The sequence below is a fragment of the Haemaphysalis longicornis genome, unplaced genomic scaffold (assembly GCF_048455015.1).
Source record: "Haemaphysalis longicornis isolate Haplotype H1 unplaced genomic scaffold, Haemaphysalis longicornis Haplotype H1 scaffold_5, whole genome shotgun sequence".
NCBI lineage: Eukaryota > Metazoa > Arthropoda > Arachnida > Ixodida > Ixodidae > Haemaphysalis > Haemaphysalis longicornis.
Window position 1 is genome coordinate 165,750,270 of NW_027526385.1, and position 16,708 is coordinate 165,766,977.

At 47.9% G+C, this 16,708-nt stretch overlaps 1 protein-coding gene across 1 annotated transcript in view; it reads right to left on the reverse strand.

Annotated features, from left to right (window-relative positions):
* The window catches only part of LOC144138810 (uncharacterized), a 39,011-nt gene continuing 22,303 nt past the window's right edge, over positions 1-16,708 (reverse strand). The window contains exons 8-10 of the mRNA XM_077671286.1: positions 14,491-14,618; positions 5,693-7,174; positions 1-1,027 (exon numbers count right to left, since the gene is read on the reverse strand). Of these exons, the coding sequence (XP_077527412.1) occupies positions 782-1,027; positions 5,693-7,174; positions 14,491-14,618 (1,856 nt within the window). The 3' untranslated portion in view covers positions 1-781. The remainder of the gene's footprint in view (positions 1,028-5,692; positions 7,175-14,490; positions 14,619-16,708) is intronic.

The following is a 16,708-nucleotide window of genomic DNA, read 5'->3' on the forward strand; positions in this document are numbered from 1 at the left end:
CAAGACATGAAAAATGTTTATTTAACGGGCTGCAAGAAGAAACCTGTCGCCAAGTGGCAGTGCACATTTCGGCAATGTAAGACACTTTTCTCGACCTGTGCATACCGGTCGACCTGGTAAATCCAAATTTTTACCTTTCAAATCGGAAATTTCATTGATAAAGATGAACGTGGGATGCATAAGTTAAAAGAAGGCAATCGAAATGTTCTTTTAGTGTAATTACTCTAGGGTCGGGACATTTCATGTTTTAAAAAAATATGTCAGAGGTTACGGCTGGGCCATGTTCGGGCTTCTGTTCGGAAAATCTGTGCCGGGCTTGGAAAAATCCTGGCACACCCAGCCGCGCTATTCCGTTTTGTAAAAGGTACGGTAGTGAAAGCACGCAGCACCACCCAGTGAACCGCTTAGGTAGCACTCTGTGCCAAAAGCAATCCAAAAACATACTGAACCACTTACGCAAGAAGAAGAATGGGTATGAGTATTGATTCATAAAACTTGTACCCAAAAATGACTAGACTGAAGTTTGATTCACAAAACGTGTACGTAAAAAATGACTAGACTGAAGGGAAAAAAAAATATCACGATTAGGATTACGGGGGCTCGAATCCCAGCCATTACAATACGAATGAGAGGAGGAGACTTCAAGTCAAAAGCCACAAGGTTGGAACGGCAGTTTCAGGCGGGTGTCATTAGTGTTGCACTGATCCAGTGGATGGCGCTAGGTGCTTTCGGTTCTGTACTGCCCACGGAGCGGAGCAACGCCGGCTCGTGGAGGAGCGAGTCAGTCCCCGAGGAAGGGCCCCAGGTCGCGCCTGAGCAGGGCCTCCTCGAGCCAGGGCTGCAGCACGAGCTCCTCGAGGAACCAGCGCTGCCAGTCGCGCCCCACGGCCGACACCATGAGGTGGCGGCTGCGGGGAGAGGGGTCGCCCCGCACGTGCACCTCCTGCACGCCCGTCCAGTCGCACAGCAGCCGCTCCACCTCCTCCGGGCTCTGCTGCAGCAGGGCCACAAAGTCCGGGTGGCCCACCTGCGTGGCACCCAAGAGAGAACAGAGTCACCTGCGTCCATTCACAGCAAGAGCTGCTGACATCCCCCAGGGATAATACTTTAAGTGGCACATGTCGCTTCGGAAAGAGAGAGAAAAAAAATGTGGTTGTTCCCTCTTCCGTAGAAAACGGTAAAACATGAAAGTGAAATGTCCTTCACAGGAGCAGTTGAATGTTTATTGTGCATCGATGTGAACTTGAACGACACTATTTATATTTAGTCTGTATGGCACTGTTATACCCGTCACACGGCAGATCTAATGACATTTAGAGCAAATGTCATTCACTCTAAGTGTCATTAATTCGGCGCTACACGAGAATACCGAATGACATTTGAGGCGAATGACATTTAGCGGTTAACTGAGTTCCGAACCTCAGTTAGTGGCCAAATGAGTAGCCTCGACAGCAGTAGCGCGTCCCTAGACAAAAAAATTCAGTAATAGACCAAGGAATACTGTTTCTAAAAACTGTCAGTGAACTTACATTTTCTTTTTTGTGTTTTGTTCAAATAAAGAAAGATAAACAAGTACTAACAAAAAAGAAAATCTCGTCCCCAGTGCGCGCACTAGCCAAATCCAGATTTTTTGCAGACTTGTCTCGGCTTGTGATGTCTACTGATGTCGCTTAAATCGGTGGTTTCCTTGTTTTTTATTCAAAAAATAATCCTTTGTTACGTTTTTAAAAAAAAATATTACGTGTGAAAACATTCTAGATGCGCTTGAAATGTAATTTTTGCGGTTTTGCAATCTCGCTAATCGTCACCGCTATCACAATCAAATGACATTTGTTTCGTTGTGTAAACCCGCACGGCCGAGCCGAATGTCATTAACAGCTAATGTCATTCAGTTTGAATGACATTAGATTTGCCGTGTGACAGGGGCATTAGACGCATCAACGTTAGACCGTTAGACACATCAACACTGGATTGCACGCGTCGGAGTATTGCATAAATCCGACTGAAAGTACAGGCGCTCGCAAACCGTCCGTGCGAACAAAACCAAGTGGGTTGTCAGCGAATCGTTTGGTGAACACGTGGCCCGCTGCTCCGAAAGCGTGTCGTGTCGTGAGCCTGACATCCACAAGTAGGCTTCTGCGCATCCCCCGTACACGTAGGTGCTGGCATCGAGGCGCCAACTGTCGGCGCTCATTAGCGTCGTAATGCACTACTTGTTTCACCTCTCCTAGACGGCAGCACCATCTGAAGGGAAGGCTGTAAAGCGTATTTGTCGTCGTATTCATGCGTCTGTTCATAGCACAGTTGGGAGCACCTTTTGTACCTCCCGTTGCGGCGATAGAGTTTGTGGTTCGAATCCTGGCGCTGCCGCGTCAATCTAAGTTTTTCTGATGATGTCATTTCCGCGACGGATATGACGTCGGTTAGATCGTGGTGGACACCGGCATAAAACACTTTCGTATCAAAAAAAAAAAAAAAAAAAAAAAAAAAAAGAAAAGCACCCATGCACTCCGTACATGAAGCCGCAACTCATATAAAGGGCACGCTCGTAATATCCACCTACTGTTTTGTGTGACTATGCTCTAGCCTCACTTCCTGGTGGTCATCAGTTGTCATTCTTGGTGACCTTTGACCTGCCTTCTTGATGGCGTCGCAAAGGGGGAAACTGCTTTAGAAAAGCTCGACGTTCTGACAGCATCGATGAGCAGTTAGCACAGAAGACAGTCGACATTGATAAATACCGCGAACTACCACTCTTGGCACTAAGCATCGTCCCAAAGCGCGCCGATAGAGAAGGAAATAGCACAGTTTTTCACCTGAAGGATAAGTAGGATCGTGGTGCCAAGCACAGGAACCTCATTAAAGCACTTACATGGTTCCAGGAAGCTTCTATTTCGGATTTTTTTTTTTTTAAGGCTGAAAAAGCAACCACAGAGTTTCGTACGATATACACTAGAGAGAGGAATCTGGCGCTAGCATCTACGCAGCTCACATTAAGGCCGTCGGTGTCGTGATGGACCACCATTACATCATGCGCTCGCCTTAGTTTCATCATTGGCTTGGATTGAAATGCTTTAGTGGCCCCAAATTTAAACAAAGTGTCACAAAAACACGAAGAATAGCGTGCAATTGAGTAAGTGGAAAAAAAAAAACACGCTGTCTTAAAACTAAGGAAAAAGGAAGTAGAGCATATTTCTGCTGGGACGGTTGCGCCTGCTATTCTGCAGGCAAGGTGGTAGTTGCGAACAATGTTAATATTTGAGGGGGAAACTTATTAGAGAGTCTTATTTTATTAATTTCGCCACTATGTCAGAAAATTAAAGCCGTTACACTCAATGTGAAAGCTGTCGGAAGTGCAGAGCAGTGATTCGCCATAACGGGCTGTAGCGCTGTTATCCGCTTACTGCTACCACCCCATGCAATTCAAATTTCCTGCCTTCGCAGAGCTCGCGCACCCGCTGCCTGAAACTGCGCCAGCGGGAGTTCTGTTTTCTTTGTGCTTTTCTCCCCGCACGTGCCGGCATTGCACTGCCACATTTTGCGTTTATATCGTAAAAACCAACCCAACGGGCGTCCTTAACTAAAGAAACGCGGCCGCTGCCGGTTGATTACGTATATTTTCCTTCAAATGTACCTATGGTTTTCTCTGTGCTAAACAACGGAAAGATGTATGACAAGCGCCAGCGTTTCACGAGTTTCGAACACTTATGACTATAAAAACCGCTTGGCTTTCGAAGCCTCTGGGGTACGCCGCGAACAACAGCGCTACTTGGATTGGATTTGATTGGATCGGCTACACTGGCCGAGGTTGACCTGTTTCGCGTAGCTCCTGGAGATCCGTGCTGCGCAAACACGAGGACTGGATTGAATTGCATTAGATTGGATTGGTTTTGGATTAGGTTGGATTTAGATTGGATCATAAGCAGCAGTAAGCATGACAATCAGCTAATAATAACCAGCTGAACCTTAGCTCACGCTACGTATATCCTGGCGTAGCCGGTTGGCTTTCGAAGCCTCTGGGTTACGCCGCGGCGAAAGGATCGTTACAGGCTACACCGAAAAGCCGTGGCAATATGCTTGGTTCCAGCGAGCGAGCTAGGATGACAAGGCGAGCGCCTAAAGTGCCCTGCACTTAATAATAAGTTCTTTGAAGAGGTTGGAAAGCTTTTTGAGCAAGCCTATGAAAACGTCATCTTCGTGGTGAACCGGTGCACCGACCGTCAGCTATAGTTTAACAAAACTTGCTGCCGACCGAGTTGGTTTATACTTGAAGAAAAAAGAAAACGTGCGCGTTTAACAGTCGTGGACAATGACAAGATAGGACGGATACAGGCGCCCATATCTGTCGTATCTTGTCTTCGTCGAAGTACGTGTTGTTTCTTTTTTTCGTCAGTTACAAATTTCGCAGCGGCATATAACCCGCTTAGTCACACGTCCTTCGACTGCGGCATGACCAACGTCAGGTACGAACACGCACTGCCTGCTGTTTCACTGAACACGGCTACCAAAGAACAGGGAGGATTTCAGCTTCCTCGTAGCTTGTAGACGTGTTAATCCATCGTGAAGAAAGCAAATCCCAAAAACCGCTTAAGAAGAATCCAATTGCCATGCCAAGCCCAAGCCAAAAGCGGGGTCTTCCCACAAACCCCCACGACAACATGGATTACCAGGCGCAGTTTCCTCTCTAGTATACTTACTAAGCAACTCTATGAAAGCAACAATGTCTAAATAAAGAGTTTCAGGACAGAACCAGACTCTCCATTCATTTTTCCAGCGTTCGTCACGGCCCAGTTTTCCTGGCTGTGGCGTTTTCCCTTCCCCGTTCTGGTGAAGCCCCACCAGGCCGCAAGCGAGCGGTAATTTGATGATGATGATTGGCTGGTTTCCCTGGCGCAAGGCTAACTGAGGGCAAAGAGCGCCGAATGAAAGTCACTGGAACTTTCCGATTTACAGTGTCAAGCTCGCCATGGATAGTCCACGGGTAGTCCCAGGACTCCCCATGCCATAGGGGTGTAGGGGAAAAACGAATGCCAGATTGCTTCTCGGGGAGTGTACAGAGAGTTTGGGACAGCAAATCGAAAAGCGTTAGTATGTAGCAAACGAACTTTCCCAGTATCACAGGCTGGAATGCACAATTGTGAAACTAGCGCTCTATTTACCCCCTCAGCTCTAAGAATAACCCCCTTTCCAGAATCTGCAAGGGGTCCCCAACACCTCCATAGTCAGGATTCTCCTGCGCAGTTAGTTTTGAGAGGTGCACATTCTGAAAATCAATAAAGGGGGGGGGGGGAGGTAGAAAGTTTAAACATTTTAAATTTTCGTCACAAGCATTGAACACCTCTGGTCGAATACTGGGTACCGTGGTGCCGTGGTGTGGCAAAAGATGGAAGCTCCTAAACAAAATAAGAAAGCGACAAGCGCCAGCAATGACTTCAAGATTTGTGTGCACCTAGTAATCTGAGACTTGAAACCCCCGTGTTCAGACTCCTTTTCGGATAACCAGGTGCCGGGAGGTTCTCTTCCACAGTGGCTGACAGGTCATTCGGATCAATGGGTGGCCTACCAAAAGTGACATGGAGCGGTGGGTGGCATTTCCACTGCCTTGGGGACGAACCCTGCGCATAGTTTAGGAATTCGCTCCCCTCCCCCGTGCATTCGAGACTCTCCACCAGACAAAGAGCGTACATCGTACCTGAATGCGGACAGGGTTTCCCTCCTGCACCAGCTGCACGGGCTTGTGGAGTCTGGGCTCGCAGGGCAGGCCGACATGGCAGAGGTCCCTAGTGATGGCCACCAGGCTGTACGTCCTCAGCGCGGCCATGGTCACGGTGCGGGTCATCGTGGGCGACCACCGGCACTGGCCACAGGGCGGAAACTCTGCTGCCGGACTGCACACGTGCCTCAGGAACCCCACCACCAGCTCGCCAACCGTGGACGATGACTCGAAGTTCCCGTCTCCGTTAGCTCCAGACTCCACGTTGTTATTTCCGCGACCTCCGGGCTCTATGTTCTTATCTACGTCAACTCCAGGCTCTACATTCCCATCTCTGTCAGCTCCAGACTCTACGTTGTTGTCTATGTCACCTCTGGGCTCTGCGTTCTTATCTCCGTCACCTCCGACTGATTCCAAGCCTCCGTTCTTCGAAACCGGTTCCTTGCCGTTCTGGTTGTTCTCGACAAAGAGCTGGAAGAGCTTTTTCAGGCAGTTCTTGCAGATAAACAACGGCTTCGATTTCGAAAGCAGCTCGTCTTTGATGGCCCATTTGGTGATGACGTGGAACGCTTTGTCTTCGATGCTAACACCTTCCATACCTCTGGCAAGCGCGTCGTCTATCTTCGAAACCAACAAGTTTCGCGGTGACCGCAAAATGTCTGGTCCCCGCGAACGAGTTTTCGCAAGCACTAGCAGGACGTCGGCCATGGCCCAGGGAAAACTCAAGCTCTGCTGCTGACCGCACGTGCGGCTCTCGTAAGCCACCATGTACCACGCAGACATCATTTGCAAGAGGACGACCTTTCGACCGTCGTCCGTGGTGACGCTCTTTCCCTGGCAGGCAGCGTCTACGCTGCTGAAGAACCGCTTGCGAACCGCTTTGACCAGATGCTGGTACTGCTTTGAAACCAGAGTCTCGACACTGGCCCGGTCCTTGTAGCTCTTGTTGACGTCCGAGAGCTTGTTCACAAGACCGGTGACCACTTCCCCCTCGCTCTCCATCCCGTACTGGTTCAAGATCCTCCCCACCTGGGAGGCGTAGTACTGCAGAGCCTCTTCCGCCGCCTCCCTGTGCTCCTCCCAGCCGGCGAACTCAAACAGCGCGGTCTGCCAGTCGCCGTCCGCAAAGTGACCGCCAAAGTCAGTGCTGACCAGGGCTTCGAGGGACCGGTGCAGGCGGTACAGCTGGCCCAAGATACGCCGGGACCGGTACGTGTTCTTGTGGCTGCCCTTCTCCATGAAGTCGGGGAAGAAGCGCGGCTTCTCCCGCGAGTCGAGGCGGGCGGGCGTGCCAGTCTTGGCGAAGTCGAGGCAGACCGAGATCTTGGCCGCCAGCCGGACGCAGCACTGAGAGAAGACGCCGTCTCGGAGCTGGTCGGCCCAGGCCAGGTGGGCGCTGGCCATGACCCCGATGGCGTCGTTCTTGATGTAGTCGCAGATGAACTGGATCATGGCCTCCTCCTGGACAGAGCGCGGCGGTTTGAAACAGAAGGCTCGCAAACTGTGGCACCTAGTCTAGAAAATCGCAAGACTAGTACATTATAGAGTTCCACACTAAGACATGTACTGGAGGGAAATCTGTCACTGCAATTGCACACAGTCGTGGGCGAGTGGCGAGCGCCGTTCCTCTGCTACTTGGCTTGGCTAGCCACATGGCTTCTTTTTGCTCTTGAAGCTAAACTCCAGAAAAAATGGTAACATTTTTTTCCTTGTTCATTTTTTGTGAGGCTTCTGTATAATCCCTGCCAAATAAACGTTTTTCGAGCTGGATGTTTTTAATAATTAAACAGGTTTAAATAGTCTTTCAAGATAGCACTGCTGGTTTTTTTCAGTTACAGGCAACTTTTTAGCCTGCCCATTAGCCATGCCAAGGACAAGTGGAAAGCTCCTACCCTGCATATGACGGCATGCTCACTGAAGAGCGGCTTACGTGGAGACTGGTGCCAAAGTTCCCTCGAGCACACATTAGTACGAAGCTCTATCTAGTAGACAAAAGTAGCGAGACAGTGCCCTAGATATGGGCCCTGGTCCTTAGTGCCACACTAACATTAACTACTAGAGGGAAATGTGGCGCCACCGTCTATACTCGGTTACAACTCAAGAACGGCACCACCTCATGTAGTGTATCACTCCGCCAAAGTGCCGGACCCGTGATGTCAGTGCGCGCGCGTTTTGAAAGGGGGTTTGCTATGAATGCGTGATATCGTCTGCCTTGTCTCACGCAGTTTGTTTGTCGTCACTGGAGTCGTTTATAAGCATATTAAGTCCAAAAAATCACGGGAATGGCTCACGCCATGTTCGAAATATTCCCAGTAACGCCCTACTTGCGCCGCGCAGAGAAACATCCGGCTACGGTGATAAGGCACAGCGGCAACTTCTGGTGCCGTTCTTAAGTTGTCACCAAGTATAGGTAAACCGTGCTTCAGTGAGCGTGCTCTCATGTGCCAGGTAGGCATGTTCCAATTGTCCTTGGCATGGCTCGCAAACGGGCCGAAAAGTTGTCTGTGGCTGCAAAAAAATCCCGATATTAATGTTAAAATCCAGTTGAAAATGACAAGAAAAATTCCTGTAGCTTGTCGTATTTTCGCGTGTCGTAATGCCGTCTTGTTGTATTCTTGTTGTGTCATGATTCTGATTTTCTGTCATGTGTCGCATTCCTGTCCTGATTTTGATGTTACATCGTGACGAAGAACTGTCTTGCCATGATCCTGATGTTCTTTGAGTAGTTGCACATGGTTTGAATGTTATTTTCCATTGTGAAGAGTAGCGCAAATGGCAGTTCTGCTGTGACTACAGGAATGCTTGTTGAAAAAATTGACTTTGTCGTTACGACAGAAAAGTGTGTCGTAACACCAGTTGTCTTGGTTGTAACAAGAGGGCTTTCGTTGTCACAGCAGTTTTTTGTCATGCGACAGCAGTTCTTGTTAGGTTTCTGCGGTATTCCTGTTGTGAGATTTTAGACTGGGAAGAATAACTGAAGTTTTTTTATCAATAGAATAGCTCTAAAACATTTTCTTTGTCAAGGATTTTTTCAGTCATGCAAGACCAGCAAAAAAAATAGTTTACCCTCTTTGTGATTTTGGCTTCGGGAGCGAAAAGAGGCAGGCGTGAGACAGTTCAATCAGATTTGGGAGCAACATAATCTCGATTTTGGAGCAGAGGAACCTTGATTTGGAGCAGAAGAACAACATTTATTATCTCACCTTAGGAGCCTAAAAAATCACATTTTTTAGCAACTCTGGGGGAAAAGTGCACTCTTTAATCGGTTTTTAACGTACATAACACTGAAACAGCCTTTCAATAAAGTTTCTTCTACCAGAGTATCAAAACGCACTCCAGATAACCAAAACCATGGTATAAATCGGCGAAGAGCACTCTGCCTGAACCACAACCAACTGCTTCGCCGGGCGGCCATGTTTCCCAGTCTTTACCACACTAACATGGCGGCGCCCAGTAATGTCTTTCCGGAGATCCAGCGCTCCGAAAATTGCTGTTTTTTTCATCAACTTGCACAACTAGTTTGTCGCCTCAGTATACGAACACATAAGTATTTTTTCTACAGAACTTCACAATGGTTTTCGCAGGGAAAACTTTAAAAACTCACAGAATATAACATGTGCAACCCGACAGTGTGACTTTCGGAAAAGCTATCTCGGGGACCATTTTATACGGGCTTTTTTATTGAATGCTCAGTTAATTAACTGAACCTTTACAAACAGCATCACCTTGGAGATGCTGGAAAAGGATGCCATCAGTAAGCATTTTCCCCCACTGAAGCTGACATGAGTGTTAAAATCCTTAGCTCTCATACTCTTTCGGAGCAGTTTGGCGCAATTTTTAAAATTTTCAAGCTTTTGGAGCAGCCTGGCGCAGGGAAACAAATTTGTATCAAAACTGCGCAATATGCGCAGCTGTCTCACCCCTGAAGAAGCCATGTAGCTAGCCAAGCCGAGTAGGAGGGGAACATTGCTACCTGCCATGGTGGTGCCCGCGATGGCAGTGACAAATTTCTCTCTAGCATACCTTAGCAAGAACCTAGATACAAAGGCGGGCTCATACGATTCAGTGGGCACATATTTGAACAGCAATGTCATGAGAGTAATTTTTACTAACGTGAATACTTCGTGTTGACCAGCCCAGAAGGTTAGGTTCAAAACAATGTCAGTGCGCCGCCTTGACCTTCGTCAAACGAACTTTACGTGGGGCAACTTTTCTCCGATTCCGAGCCTGAGCATAATGCGATTGGGTACACCTGCTCTCACAAGTAGCAACCCTCGCCCTTCGCTTCTGGAACGAAAACACTGACACGTGAGAAATCCGCCTAGCTTACAAAATTGTGCAAGCCTGACCTCAAATTGATCAGGATCCTGTGGCATCACGGTACACACCCTCTTGACGATGCTCCAGCCATAGGTTCTAGTCAGATTACTAGAAATGCATGAACTTCCACACGTGCACTGCAAATGCCTACACATGAAGGCAGGGAGATTACGGCTTCACTAAAATATTTCTGTACCAGTCGTACAGTGAAAGCTCGTTAATTCAAACTTCAACGATTCAAAGTCATGGACAATACGAACTGTACGATGTAGTGTGGCCAAGCTCCGGAAACGCGTAGATTCCGCCTCCGATAATTTGAACTATGCGCCATGGCACACAGCCACAGAAACGCACTGGTTGCCTAAACATGAGGCTGCGTTGCCCTTGGAAAGGAGAAAAGAATGAACAGGGAAGCTAAACTTGGGTAAAACCAATCTGGAACTCTAATGGCAGGTGTTTTGGTTTGCGGACTACATGATGTGGACGCGAGGCCTTGTGTGCGGGACACTGACTTATGAGCACACCATTTGTCACGGCGGGAGCGCAGAACCGGTCGTTTCCAACGGCGACGAGGAGAGAGCAAAGAGGAGGCCTTCCACTGCATTCGCTTGATAGAGGAAAATCTGGCTGTCGCCTTTGATGGTAGAAAGGGGCTTCGATCGCGGACTTTGACGAGGACATGCCCTACGCTTCCAACTGCAGTGTGCAGTTGATATCCTTCACTTTCACCAGTTCAAACCTTCATTAATTCGAACCAAGATGGCTACCCCTTGCAGTTCCAAGTTTTTGAGCTTCTACTGTACAACGCAGGGATTTCCTTCTAGCATAGTGATTTATTATCTTTCGTGCCAGCACGTGCCGTGTTTACTTGAATCTAGGCAGGTCCTTTTTTTTAAAAAGTCGTTTGCCAAAGTCGGGGGTTGGCATAGATTCGAGGATGTGGCTCTCCTGTCATGATGATAATGATGATGACGTCACCTCTAGACACTCAACGCCATCTTGCGGCCACAGGCTTGAAGCTTGCAGGTTTTGAGTCTCCATTTTACTCGTTTTCAACGTAGTGAACCCAGCTCTCAGTGTTCCATGTTTGCTTGCTTGCGTCGATGCGTGACCTCGAGAAGCGCCCGTGTGGTGCCACGCACTAAGCAGTGCCACTACACCGCAGCTTTTAAGCAAATGGTAGGCTTGGAGGCAGAGAGAACTTGAAGACTCCAAGCCCAGCGCGACTTCAGCGTCGTTGAGAAGAACGTGCGCTGATGGCAGGAGCGGCAGAACGAACTTTCCAACTGCGCTACCAAGCGAATTGCCTTCACAGGACCCAAGAAAGGTCAATACCACGAGGTGTTCAGCCCGTCATGGCGGACATTTGTGTGCGCAAAAGCAACCCCCTGACTTCGAGGAGAAGCTTAGGCATCCCAGCGCTTTTTTATCAAGAAGCGGCAGGAAAAGGAGTACAGACTTGCCGAGATCGGTAATGCCGATCAGACCCTGGTGTATTTCGACATGCCTGTGGCCTATACCATGAACGAGGAGGGCGCGAAAGACGTTAAAGTCAAAACTGCAGGCTACGAGAAGCAGTACACCGCCATGATGTTGTGCTGCACGGCCGATGGGCAAAAGCTGTAGCCGTACGGAAGACTCTTTCAGCCGGGGAAGCTTTGCCTAAGCACATCTCCTTACGAGCCCATAAAAATGAATGGATGAGTGATGCTCTCGTCGAAGATTGGGTTAAGGAAATTTGGCAGCGACGTGCAGGGGCTCTGCTGTCACTCCTGGTTATCGTCTCCTACCGCGGCAACTTGACAAATGCCATTAAGTCCGTGCTTTCGGAGGGTGGTACGGACATTGCAGTAATATTCTGCGGTGTGATGAGCCAGCTAGAACCACTCGACGAGGACAGGCTGCGGAAACGTTAAAACGACTAGTTGACGCTTCTCACAGCGACCGGGAGCCTCAAGTGCTCTTCACTCAGCCAAGTAGTGAACTGGGTCACCATGGCATCGGACGAATTTCCGGCCGAGCTAATTGTGTGGGCTTTCAGTAAGTTCAGCATCTCGAACGCGCTGAACATAGTTAGGACAGTGCGCTGTGGAAAGAGGACAGCGACAAAGAGGACAGCAATGTTGACGAAGGCGACGATGAGTGAGCAATGAATGTGCTACGACGAGCGCCGGCAGCGTAATAAAGTGCATGTTGTAGTTCCAGTCCAATGCCTTTTTTTTCATTTGGCTTGCATTCGAAGTAAGATTTTTTTTTTATTCTCTCACCTTCCGAATTGCAGGGGTGGGCCTACAATCAAGGCCGGCCTAGATTCGAGTAAATACGCCAATAATAAACACCGACCTAGCCCGAAACGTCAACGCCTTCTTTTAAAGAATGAGGCTTTTCATTGAGACATCCAGATACGAACTCTGACAGGCTCACTGCTCTGATTGCCTTACACTGTACTGCTGCACTGCCGGTCATGTCACGCATGTACGAAAGTGAGACTCCTTTTGTCCCAGCTAGAATATGGTAGTGCACTGGAATGCTTTACCAGCCAGACCGAAAGCAAAGAAGCATTGTGTTTCTGTAGCATCATTAGCGTGCGTCAAATACAAGGCGTGTTCATTGAAAATGGTGCTGCAACCATAAACATATTGTTCACAAACAGCCTGGCCACTCGCACAAGTGGTGAGGCAGTTTCAAGGTGTTTCAAAGCCCATGGCAGTTTCAAGGCATTCACACGGTAGACACAGTGTCGCCACAAGCAAGTCAGAGCTAACCATCGTGGCAAGCATTTACCAACCGCTCCAAACATAGTGGCACAGGCGACGTTTCTAGCTAAATTTTCAGCTAAAAAATTCTCCCCTATGTGCAATTTGTTTGCTCCAATTGTTTTATACGCGCAGTTTGTGATCGCACGCAGTAGCTATGTTAGTGTCAACAACACACGCGGAAGAAATGCTCTTTGCAGTTCAGGCTTCACCTGTCGAAATCGCTATGGTGTAAACAAAGCAATTCTAGCGTTGATGAACCATGATGATGATGATGATGACGGTACACATAGCGCCATTTTGGAGCAGTCACACAAGCAGTAGGACCAGCTTATACTGTTCGGTGTACGACATTACACTTGTCACATAAAAAGCTAACCCCGGGGGCTATGAATAGCGTTATTACTGGCAGGCTTTCCGGGAGAATTTCGTTCGTATGTGATTACTTACAACTACCAGTGGTGTCCCTATAAAACCCCTTTCCTCAAATTTCCAGTGAAAAAGTGGGAGGAGGCGCTGAAGTGCTCAGACCAAAGGTGCAAATCGGGCCTCTACAGCCCCTTAGACCACAGAACACTCAATAAAGTCTGTATTTCTTTCTCTCCCTCCTCTCTCTTTTTCTGGCTAAATTTTCACCTAAAAAAATTCCTTCCTCTCCTGTATGTGCAATTTATTTGCACCAATTGTTTTATATTTCAATTCGTTTGCACCAATTGTTTGCACTAATTGTTTTGTTTTATTCACCATCATCTCTCTCTCTCTCTCTCTCTCCCTCCCTCCCCCCAAGCACCTGTAACATTATTTGCACTGCCAAAATTACCAATAATGACCTTGTCATATCAAGGTTCGACTAAAACGAATTTCACACTACAATTTAGGCTTCTCACAAGCGAAGTACGACTGAAGACGATTTGCACAAATAAGAGAGTTTGGTGAAATTGCAATCATTTCAAAGTAGCAAGCAACTTGTACACACAGAAAACGCACTTTTTATTAACCGCGTGGTAATTATCCTGGTTAATTACCTTGCACTGCATTTTCCCGTAAATTTTGCACTGATTCCATGGACAGACAGCCGATTTTGGTGGTGCACATGTCCTCTAGCTCGTATGAAAGCTAGTGTTTTATACAGTCGGGTAACCAGAAAGAATTTCTGAATAAACAGGAGGAAATAAGCTTAATTCGTAACTAAGCTTTTTGGTGTCCGAGAGCCAGCACCATGTAATGCCCAAATGTGGCAGTCCGTAGGTGTCAACGCGTCACTCAAAATTCACGTAAAAGAGCAGGAAAGACTACACTTCTTCTTGTTTTTGCTGGGGATAAGGCTTTGAATAGCTCTTTTCACCTCACAAATGGTTAAAGCTATGTCGCTGCACGGCTCACTGTCACTGCTGCCAGCACTTGTTTTGACGGCATACTCAAGTGTGGTAGACCAAAAAAAGCTCCGCTTGCAGACAGGATGTTATCTATCAAGAAAACTTTTTGGTTTTTTTCGCTTTTCAAATCACGCCCTTCCATTTGAGATAGAGAGCATTCACTCCGCAAAAATCAGTGGGCTTTCCATCCAACGCTACATTCAAAGGCGAGAAATGCCTTCCTGGCATAAATAACAAGCTGAACCACATTCAAACTTAAAAACTGTTGGGCAAGTGGACATTCTCAAAGTCTTCCCACAGGCTAAATAAAGGTCGGTGCACGTACCACATTGCCGTCCACGTGGCCCTCTGCTGCGGAGTGGTCCACAAAGACCATTGGCGGACGGTTGGGGGGAGGGAAGAACAGCTCCTCGTGCCAGATGACGGCGTACTCATCCCCGTCCAGGTCGGAACCTGCCAGTGCAGGAGGCAGAGCAAAAAAAAAAAAAAACGGTCCTTTCTAATCGCCTGCTTAAGAGGGCCATGAAACAAAACACACGAGTTTGATTCATTAAAAAAGACTAGTTTGCTCCAATAACAACGACGGCAATTTTATCGCATACTTCAGACAAATAATTGAGATACAGTAGATCCTCATTACAAGAGACACTTGGTTATAAGAGACATTTGAAAATGCTTTGGTTGGTCTCCCTTTGTTCACCATGATAGCAACATGGAATACAAGAGGCATGGCTACAAGGGACACTCTGTTGCTGAGGGCAACTTTTTTGGGTACCGAGAGTAAATGCTTCATTATGTGGAAAATAGACGATGAAAGGGGGCCTTGTATGAAGGAAGAACCTTGTGGAAAGCTGCCCTGAAGATGAAGCTCACGCCTGCTTCCGAGAGACCGCAGAGGTTCCACAAACTTTTGACAAGTTTGTGTCTGCAGACGTGGACCTGCCTTGAGTGTTCGAGGAGCCTACAGTTCATGTGATTCTCGCATAAGTAAATGGGGCCCCAGAGGATGATCAGAGGAGTGGGATGACGAGGGTGCTGTAGGAAAGAAGGTGGCGGCAGTTAAGGCTGACAATTGTCAAAGAGCACTTTAACAGTATTCTGAGAACAGGAACGCTTGCAAAGTCAGGTGCTTTACATGCAAAAGTTGCGAAGGAAGCTAACACAATCTGCTGTCCCTAACACTACCATGAATGATTTTCTCAAGCCACAGTGAGAATTTTCTTGTCGACCTGTCTGAATACGCTTCGATACTGACTTATGACAAATTGGTCATGTTCACCTCCGCACTGTTTTGAGACTTTTTGGTTACGGGAGACCTTGGTTACAAGAGACATGTTTCCTGGGTCCTCTGGGTGTCTCTTGGAACAAAGTTTTACTGCATTTAGGAAAACGGATGACGCAGTGGCAACTCTCACAGTAACTTTCCGGCAATTTTTCTATGAGGCCACAGAATCTCGTTTCTGCAATTGGTGGCCAAGCCAACCCCAAGAAACTTGGCTGGGCAACTGTACTATGACCTGTAGTTTTGTTTGACCACATCACTTGAATGCTCTCCTGCAGCTAACACGCTGCCAACTATGTTTTCAGTGCAGGCCCATTTTGCGTCACTGTAGCATGAAATTCGAAATTGTTAAGAGCAGAGCACTTTAGGGGCTCGCCTTGTCGTTGTAGATTGCTCGCTGAACCCGAGTAAAGCCACATGGCGTTCCGGCGTAGCGGCTGTCCTTGCGGCGTAACCCAGAGGCTTCGAAAGCCAAACGGGTTAAATAGTCATAAGCGTTTGAAACTCGTGAACCGCTGGTGCTTGTCATTGTTTAGCGCAAGGACAACTGCAGATACATTTGAGGCAAAATATACGTAATTAAGTGGCAGCGCCCGCATTCGTTTAGTTAGGAATGCTCACTGGGTTGGTTTTAACGATAGTAAGTGAAAAAAAGTGGCAGCGCAACGGCGGTACGTGCAAGGGGAAAAGCAAGCACAAAAGGAACAGAACTCCCGCTGGCGCACTTTCAGGCAGGGGGTGCGCGAGCACTGCGAAGGCGGGAAATTTGAAATGCGTTGGGTGGTTGCAGTGAGTGGATAAACAGCACTATACTCGGTGACAACTTAAGAATGGCACCGGAAGTTGCCGCTGTGCCTTATCACCGTAACCGGATGTTTCTCCGCGCGGCACAAGTAGGGCGTTACTGGGAATATTTTGAACATGGCGTGAGCCGTTCCCGTAATTTTTTAGACCTAATATGCTTATAAGCAACTCCAGTGACGGCAAACAAACTGCGCGAGACAAGGCAGACGATATCACGCATTCATAGCAAACCCCTTTCAAAACGCGCGCGCACTGACGTCGCGGGTCCGGCGCTTTGGCGGAGTGATACACCACATGAGGTGGTGCCGTTCTTGAGTTGTAACCGAGTATACAGCCCGTTATGGTGAATCACTGCTCTGCACTTTCACATTGAGTGGAACGGCTTTAATTTTTCTTCTCAATATTTCTTGCGTTTTCCGATTAAGCTCTCTTTCTTGGCTGGAATGATGCCGAGTGG